The sequence below is a fragment of the Vulpes vulpes genome, chromosome 3 (assembly GCF_048418805.1).
Source record: "Vulpes vulpes isolate BD-2025 chromosome 3, VulVul3, whole genome shotgun sequence".
In the NCBI taxonomy this organism is placed as follows: domain Eukaryota; kingdom Metazoa; phylum Chordata; class Mammalia; order Carnivora; family Canidae; genus Vulpes; species Vulpes vulpes.
The window spans coordinates 97280239-97289767 of NC_132782.1; the positions used below are offsets into that span (position 1 = coordinate 97280239).

At 50.1% G+C, this 9529-nt stretch overlaps 1 protein-coding gene across 1 annotated transcript in view; it reads left to right on the forward strand.

The window, feature by feature from the left end:
* Window positions 1-7326, forward strand: part of COG7 (component of oligomeric golgi complex 7) — a 75022-nt gene extending 67696 nt beyond the window's left edge. The window contains exons 16-17 of the mRNA XM_025983806.2: window positions 4043-4186; window positions 6913-7326. Of these exons, the coding sequence (XP_025839591.1) occupies window positions 4043-4186; window positions 6913-7079 (311 nt within the window). The 3' untranslated portion in view covers window positions 7080-7326. The remainder of the gene's footprint in view (window positions 1-4042; window positions 4187-6912) is intronic.
* Window positions 7327-9529: the final 2203 nt, after the last annotated feature.

Genomic DNA, 9529 nt, shown 5'->3' on the forward strand with positions numbered 1-9529 from the left:
GGGCAAGAGAGGGCTTCCCGGGACCAGGCTGGTGGCTGCCTGCTGCATATGCATGGGGGGCAGGTGGCAGGCACCCTCGGGGTTCTTGGCCAGGGAGGTGGGTATATGCCACTGACTTTCTAGTTGTTCTCCAAAACATAGGTAGCATGTTGTATGCATTCTACCAGATGTGTGACAGCTCGCACTTATTTAAACAAAGAAAACCAAAGATTGGACCTGGGGATGGGAGAATAAATTATTAAAGACAGTGTGTACATCAGTCTGTATCAAGAGTCAAAGTAAACCTAACATCTTGACTCAGCAGTCCCTCTTCCAGATGTCCATCCTAGAGAAATCCATGTTTATGTGCCCATGGAGGTTATCATTGCAGAACTGTTTGTGACAGCAAAAGATTGGAAACAACTCAAATATCTGCTTCTCAGGAAGTAGTTAAGTATATTGTGACATATACATGACATACGTATTTTCTTTAAAATCTTCTCTATAAGAAGAGAGGTAGACCTATCTGTACTTAGAGATGACATCTTCAAAAAAATATTGCTCTCTTACTAAGACAAGAAAGATCTTTCATTGTTAAGACAAAAAAGGCAAGACACAAAGTAACATATACAACATGACTTCTGTTTTGTAAAAACCCAACCCTGTGTATTTCTACATGTACATATGTCTGTAAAAGCATAGAAAACAGGTTTGGAAGGATGTATCTGAAGCTGGTCACAGTGGCTCTGTCTGGGCAGGGCGTGGGAGGTACAGTGGGAACGATGTTTACTTTTTATTCACTATAGTTCTGTATCGTCTGAAAAATTTTTATAAGACTCTATATTTTGTGTAAAAAGTATATGTATCCTGAAATGTTGACAGTAGTTATCATAAAAAAATCTTCCATCTATTTGCTAATATACTTTCTAAATTCTAAAAAAAAGTTTCTTTTTTTCATAGACATTTCCTGCATGTACATATGCATGTGCGCGCGCACACACATGCACACATGGGGTGTCAGACCAGTACAGTCAAGCCCCAGGTACTCCTCCTTGTCTGGCATCCAGAATGGCTTCTTGTTTTATATGTTCTTCTCATATATATATTTTTTGAGAATATTTAAATCAAATCCTAGGCATCCTATTATTTCACACATAAATACACCAATAGGTATCCAAGAGTCAGACACTCAACCAACTTGGAGCCACCCAGGTGCCCCAACGTCATGTATCTCTTATTGATGCGGATTAAATTCAAGCTCAAACTCTTTGGCAAGAAAACAGTGGTGCCATGTCTCTATCTGTTGCATCACACCAGGAAGAGCATAAAGTCTTATTGTCCCACTGCAAATAAATACATACAGGTTTAGTTAAACTGTAATTGTTTTCAGTCATTCATTCACTTAAGAGAGTTTTATTAATTGCTTACTCTGTGCTAGGCCGTTGCTTTGGGCATTGTTAAGAGGGAAAAAACTCCAACCATAAAGTAAAATTGTAACAGTGGTAGAAAACAACAAGTCCATCTGGGTCTTTTTCTTTTCTTTTCCCTTCTTTTTTCTTTTCTTTTCTACCCCCTCCCTTTCAACATGATATTACAGAAAATCTCAAACATACAGAAAACTGGGAAGAATTACCCAGGAGATTTCTAGCAAGTTAACCTTTGCAAGTTTTAAGAACTTTAAAGTTTAAGACAGTGAGCAGCCAGTAGGAACTTTTAGGCTTAGATAAATGAGTTTTCCTAAGCCGTGTGGTTTACAAGGGAGTTTTAAAAAATCTCTGCATAGTTTTTTCCCAGAAGGAAATTGAATGTTGGGAACTCAGAAGTGGTATGTCCAGAGGTCACCCATAGGATGTGTGTTACAGCAGGGGAATTTGCAAGAGAACTATAATCTCTGTGCTTACCACGTCCCCTCCCTCAGTGGGGATGCCGAGTTTGGGCCTGCAGTGGGGCGGGCTCCCGCAGGGGCAGCCAGATGTGGTGCTGGGCCCTGCGGAGGCTCCCTTCTCTGTGGCTGGGGTTACGGGCAAAGGGGACAGCCTGGTGGGCCCAGGCACAGAGTGGCCCTGTGGGGAGCGTGGCCCAGGTAGGTCGGGGCCAGACATTCCCACAGTAAGACTCAAAAGCTGATGCGCTGCTGAGCCCACTTCATTGGGCTGGCCTTTTAACACCCTTCCTTCTTGAGATTTCTTTTCTGTCCTACATTTTGTATATTTTGCTCCCATATCTTGGTTCTTGCCCTTGCCCTCTGACTAATTATTCCTGGCCTGCTTAAGAACCCCCAGGGCCCCTGGAACCTATGAGATGAGATCCAGCTCCACCCTGGCCTGGGATTGGAGACTCTTCTGGATCCCACCCAGTTAGGGCACACAGTCCTGTCTCCTGCCCCCACATGCTCACACTCTAGCTGCTCTGAAGGATTTTTTTCTCAGTTTTTAAAAATTATAAACTTTTCTGAGTAGAAATCTACTACCCTGAGACCCACTAACATCTAAGGAACTACTACTGTCCAGTGCGCCTTTCTCCACAGATTTGCCTGCACACGCACTCCATAAGCAGGACCATCTCACATGTGCTGTTTACCCTGGCCATTTCTTTCAAACAGTGTTGGTGATGTCTGTCCAGAATGCTCTTTCTCCTCGCGTGTACTCGGCAAACAGTCCATTGGTGCACTCGAAGCCTGGGTGTGAACTCTCAATTCTGGGCTCTTGTCAATCTTTGGCAATGCCCTTGCTGCAGCACCAGCTTCACTGTGTGGAGGGTCTTGTTTGAGCCCTGGCCTGCGAGGTTCATCCCTTTCTGGGCCAGAGTTCTCTGGGAATGAGGTTTATCCCCCAGACCCTGCCTTGCTGCGTTTTTGGCCACACTACTACCAGGCCAGCAGTCCGTTTCCAGGTGGAGGCCCTAGATCACACTTTCTTATCCTCATGCTCATTTATGCTCATCCTGTTTTCGTGTTTTACTTTTTTAGTTTGTGTCTGTTGTACAGATGCTACATGTAAAACAAGGTCACAATTTTAAAAAGAATAAATAATGGCATCCCACCCTTGAACTCAGTGGTATTTCCATTTTCCCGAGTGCAGATGGTATTTGACCAGATGGTAGCTTTATGTTCTGTATTATTATTAGCAGTCGTGGTGTAGTAGCATTTTGCTTATCTTCTCCTAAATGTATTATTCACTGCTCGTCCCCATACTTTTTTTGTTGTTTTAGTGTCCGGTGTCCCCCTCCTTGCCTAGAGTTCAGGCCTGTCTGGCCAGAGTGGCCGCTTCATCTCTGCGTCACCCCGCCCCAGCCTGATGGGCTCTCCCTGCATGGGCCTGTCACATCAAAACCTTGCTGGGGACCTACAGTCATTGCCTGTTTGCCCTGACATGGGGTCCACGTGATTCTCAGGGTGCCCTCCGTGGCCCAGCCCTGTTATCCCAACGTTGCCCCCTCCTACTCTGCATACATATTCCTTCTGCCTCCCCATGAGTGATATGGCACTGAGAGTCACCGTGTGTGTGGCTTTACAAGTGTGCCACACTCTTGGCGCTTGAGGCCCAATCGAGGCCTCAAGTGATTCCCGCCACAGTCCCACAAAGTTGAGCTCTGAGAGATTGGGGAGCACCCCGCTCATCAGTGCTGAATGGCCCTGGGCCAGGTCTCAGTTCTGATGTGCTGCCCGTGTGTTGACCATTGCCATCTGTCTGTCCCCTGTAGGCCACACCAGCTCACCCGCCTTCTCAGCTGGCGTGGGCTGCCTTCTCACAAGATCCCCCTCCTGCCTTTCCTCCCAGTCTGCACTGGCCTGCACTGAGTTCCCATCTTTGAGAACACAGAGATCGCTCTCCCCCACCTGACTGTCTCCTCTCCTGAATCTTCTCTGTGCTCCATCCATACCAGTTGGCCTAAAATATAATTGCTCTCTGTTCTGTGTATTGCCCACCGAGACTGTAGCTTCCTGGCATATTTGGGCATATGGCACCTGTCGTGGGCCTAGTCTCCTGGGGGTAAAAGCTGCTGGTGGTGGGTAAAAGCTCCCGAGGTTGGTTTCCTCTGGTGACCTTCTCTCCTTCTGCAGGGGACGAATTGCCCGAGTTGGACAACATGGCTGACAACTGGCTGGGCTCCATTGCTAGAGCCACAATGCAAACCTACTGTGATGTGATCCTGCAGATCCCCGAGCTAACCCCGCACTCCACCAAGCAGCTGGCCACCGACATCGGTGGGTGCCCCTGGGACAGGCAGTGGGAGGGATAGCTGTGACCCATTGCATCTGGTGGTGCCCCCCACCCTCCAGCTCTCCCCTTGACTTCACCTCTGGGTTTGGATGTGGAATTGGTTAAAAATGCAGATTCTCTAGGCCTCACCCCAGAGATTCTGGCCTAGTAAGTCTGGGTTGAAGGATGGACATCTGTATTTTGAAAAATATCATGGGGAATTCTGATAGGCCATGGCAGCCAAGAGTCTTTGAGGGGGGCTTCTGTGAGGTGAGTTGAAGTGAGGGACACAGACTCATGTTTGCTCCCTTGCCTTCTGCTGCATCTGTATAGTCACCTGAACCCAAGCTGATTAAGCTGTCACCATGCACCAGACATACCAGGCGTTGAGCCAAGCCCTTATACTCACATCTTAGGCCACCTCAAGAGCTCCCCTGTGAGGTCAGTGCATAGTGCAGGTCTCCCATCCCCCGTCATGGTAAGGACTCGGAGGCACAGGGCAGTTGGATAACTAGGCCACCTACGATACCTGCATGCCTCCCAGGGCAGAGGGGCATGTGCCTACCCGCTCCTGTCTCCATAGGCAGTGCTCTGAGGTTGTGGGTGCTGCAAGCAGGTGCAAGGGGGTCTCTCTACTTTCTTGGTATCATTCCATTGACCTTCCTGCTCCTTAGCTGAAGAAGCTCTTGGGGTGGTTGGGGAGAGGTTGGTAGGAGCCTCAAAGATCAGCTCCCTGGGGACCCAGACAGAGCTATGACCTGGATGACCACTTTGCTACAGAACTAGAAATAAGGTACCTCTGTCTGGGTCCCAGGGCCGCTAGCGAGCCAGGCCTAGAATCCAGGTGTCCCGACTTCACTCTGCAGTCAGCTCTCAGTACATACAGAGGAATGGCCATGCTCAGGAAGGAAGGGTGAGGAGATTTGTGGGTTCATAGGTGGTGCCTGTTAATACAGGCAGGAGCATGGAGGACAGAACCACTCGACATGGGTGGGATGCGGATAGTGCCCCTCGATTTCAGCTGTCCATGTTATTTCTCCCTCTGTTCCACTGCCCTTCACATCTGTTCCCCATTCCGCACTGACCGAGCAGCCTTTATGTGCCAGCCATGGTGCTTGGAGCTTTAGACCATCTCTGGGCCTACTGAGCTGACACTGTTGGCCATGTGGTTAGGAGCCAGGAGACTAACACTGGCACGTGAAGCTACCAGGTGGTTACACTAAAGAGAGAGCAGGAGGTCAGTGGCCTCCTTAAAGACAAATCCAAAACAAAACTGTGCTGGCCAAACAGAAGATGTCACGGTAGACCATGGGCTGTCACAGTGCAGCTCCTGGCTCCCGGTCGAGTGGAGCTCAGTGTCATGGATACACTTGCGCAGGCGACAGGTGCCTGGCCGTTTGCTGGCGCCTTTCCTGGGAAGCAGCTCACCCTGAGTTGGATATGAGTCAGCCCGCCCGCCAGGGCAGAGCAGGCACCTTCTGTGGAACCTGCCCTATGCTGGGCCTTCCAGAAGACCTGAGAGAAGATGTTAGCCATGCCTGGAGCTGCAGTCCAGTCCGCCAGAAGAGTGTAACCAGTCAGTGGACAGAAAATGAGCAGGGGCCTGCGGGGTCTGCCATCTGCCACCCTTTAGGGTAGGACGATGAAGGAACCAGAGGACGCTGCAGAGTGCTCCCCTTAGGGCTGACTTGGACCTGCCCCGGAAGGAGGAAGTCAAGGCTGCACTCATTTATCACCTGTGACACATCAGCTCTTCCCGTGGCCTTTGGCCCCTTTCATCCTCTCGTCAATGCAGCATCGGGGATGGATGCAGGGACTCAGAGAGGAAAGGCTTCACCGAGCTCACCCCCACCTTGGAAACCACTTTTCTCCCTCCCCATTCTGCCGGTGTTGCCCAGGCTTGCCTAGTGGTTAGCGTCATGGAGCTACTTTTCAGGACAGAGTCCCTGAGCCCTCTCTTAGAGATTCTCACTGACATGGTCTGGGGTGGGCTCAGGAATCTGTCTCTAACTAGGACCCCAAGGGGTAAAGTGGGAAATATGGGAACTGTACCAGGCCACTCCCTCAGACACTGTCCTTGTCTTCATAGTGGGGCTTGTGCTGGGAAGCTGTTGTCACTGCTCATATAAGCCCATGTGTCCCCGGACTCCTTCGGTTCTCCATGTGGTCAGTGGGCCCACTGGGGAGTGTGGCCAGTAACTCAGGAGTCCCAGCATAGGTCATAGATCCAGCTGGAGCGTTGAGTGTGCAGTAGGTAGTAGGGCATGGCCATGGGGTTGGCTACTCCCTTATTCAACTAGAATTCCTGCATTTGGGCCAGGCTGACAGTAGGTTTTGTTTTTTTGGAGGAATTTTATGTATTTATTTGAAAGAGAGTATGCACGCATGTGAGCAGGGAGGAGGGGCAGAGGGAGAGGGAGAGAGAGAAAATCCCAAGCTGACTGTGCTGAGCGCAGAGCCTGATGATGCAGGGACAGATCCCACAACCCTGAGATCATGACCTGAAATCAAGAGTTGGACCCTCAACCAAGTGCCCCCAAGCTGACAGTAGGTTTAATCCTCTTGGAAAACCCCTCAGAGTAAAGACCTGGCTGCTGGGGGCAGAGCAGACACCTGGAATTGGGGGGGTTTGGGGTGGATGTCTGTATCTCACTCATGGAGGCTATTAGGGCTCCGTCTTACCTGGTGCAAAACCTGTTGAGCTGTGTGTGTCTGCTCCTCCTCCCCACAGACTATCTGATCAATGTGATGGATGCCCTGGGCCTGCAGCCATCCCGCACGCTCCAGAACATCGTGACGCTCTTGAAGACCAAACCTGAGGATTACAGGCAGGTCAGCAAAGGCCTGCCCCGTCGCCTTGCCACCACGGTGGCTGCCATGCGGAATGTGGACTACTGACCACCCCCTGCACCTGGTTGAGAAGAGGCCCAAAGCTGGGGTTTTGGGGTCACAGCAACTCTTCAGAATGGATTTGCTCAAAAATTCTGCCTGGTACTGGGCAGGATTTCAAAACGACTTGCTTCATTTGTATAATCCAAAAAAAAAAAAGTTGTAAATTAGAAGCATATTATTCATTAGAGTTTTCAGATGATTTTCTAAATGATCTGATCTTGAAAACAGAATTGATAAATACTGTGAAATGAAAGAAGGCTGTTTTTCTCCCTTTGCTCAGTGAATATTTGGTGCCTCCCATGTGCCATCTCTACACACGGGATACCGGTCGGGAAGGAGGGAGAGAATCCCCAGATAAACCAACAAAGAAGAAGATGTCAGATGGTGGTGCCAGGGAAAAAAAGTGCATCTGGGTGGAGGACAGCCCCCAGATCAGAGCCGTGCATGGCAGTGAGGGACCAGTGCCTACCAGGCCCTGGGGCATGTCCAAAAGGTCAGCGGCTTGGAAGTAAGAAGTCACATCAGAGGGGAGGTGGGGGCCAGATCACAGACCGACCTGTAGGCTGAGTTGAGGACTTGGGCTTTTACTTTGTCTTGTTTTACAACTCACAGGATGATGTGGACTCTATCAGATTTTTTTTTTTTTTTTTTTTTTTTTTTGCCAGTAGCTTTTTTTTTTTTTAAACTTTTTTTTTTTTTTTTTTTATTTTATTCATTTATGATAGTCAGAGAGAGAGAGAGAGAGAGGCAGAGTCACAGGCAGAGGGAGAAGCAGGCTCCATGCACCGGGAGCCCGACATGGGATTCGATCCTGGGTCTCCAGGATCATGCCCTGGGCCAAAGGCAGGCGCCAAACCGTTGCGCCACCCAGGGATCCCTGCCAGTAGCTTTAATTGGCCACAGGGAACAGAATAATATAATTTGAGTGACTCAAGCAAATAGGAGTTGAGTTTTTTCAAGATTGAGAAGTCCCACTGCACAGGCGTGTGCCCTGACCCAGTGGCTGTATGGGGTCCGGTACCAGGACCGGCTTCCCTGTAATCCTGACCTCTTCCTTATGTGCTGGCTGCCTCCTCCCAGTGGGGCGACTCCTGCAGCTGCAGACATCACATGGCATTTAGTAGGGACGAAGGCAGAGCAGGTGCTGTCCCTTCCACCCTGGAGGCAAAGGCCTTCCTAGCGGCCTCCGTGGCTTTCTCCTCCATCTCCCTGGCTGGTTCTTGATCACCAGACATCCTCCTGGCTGCCAGCGAGGCTGGGAGCGAGGGGAACAGGACTGCCTCTGGCCAGGGTTCTCAGTCTCTGCGCTCCTGTTGCTTCTGTCGTCTTGGGAATGGTGGCTTTTTGTTGTGAGGCTGCCCTATGTGTCCTAGGATGTTCAGCAGCATCCCTGAGCTCTGTCCACTAGGTGCTGGTGGCCCTCCCCAGCTGTGACAGCCAGAAAGGTTGCCCGAGGACCGGACTCTCCTCTGCCACGGAAACCCTGGCTGGAACCAAGCAGGATTGATGATTTGGGCTGGGAGCACTGGTGCCGTGAACAAGCTGGGTTTCTGTTAGCAAGGGAGACAGCGGACGCCACCCTGTCTGTGGGGTCCTTTATTGGAATTGATGTGTAGTGTGTTTCTGCTTCTGTGTAAACTTTACTTCTCTTTCTCTCTCTCTCTCTCTGACGCCTCTGCAGCCTCAGGGAATATTAGCCCCAGCTCACACACAAAGGAACTGAGGTGTGGGAGGTTTATAGGGCTTGCCTGAAGTCACTGGGGTGCCCCCAGCACCTGTACTCCTGACCACGGGACCCACAGACTCCCGTGAACCAGCCCCTGCAGGCTGCTGACACACCACTGCCACGCTGGCTCTGGCATCCAGGGGTTCCCAAATGTTCTGTCCCCACATCCCAGGAATCAGTTTTGCTGGCCCTGAAAGAACCCGCACCAAGAAAAATATTTTGGTTTCTCATGTGGTAGATCACAGACTGTCCCTGGCAGAGATCAAGCCTGGCTCCTGCCTTAAAGAAGTGAGAGCCGGAAACCAGGAAGGCAGAATGTGCTATGGAAAGTGGAAACCTCTTTGGGATGACCTTTGTGCCAGTGTCCAGGAGAGCTCCTTGATTCCTGGCTTCACCACCTCCTAGCTGTGTGACCTTGAGGAAGTCACTTCACTTCTCTGAGCCTCGTTTCCTTTTGTGATAAATAGGAGCCACAGTGATACCTAACCAGCGTTACTTGAAGAGCCAGTGAGGTACGGTGGGGGTAAGCACATAGGAAGTGTACGGTAAATGTTCATTTCATAGTCTCCAGCGTCTGTAACCTACCTTCCCTTTTGGGGGTAAGACATGGGAGTTACAGAATGCTTTTTTTTCTGGGCAGTTAGCCCCTCAAGCTTGGTTCTTCAGTGCTAAAAGGCCCTGATGGCCCTACGGTCGGAACAGGACAGAGCTCTTCTCCATATCTGTCTGA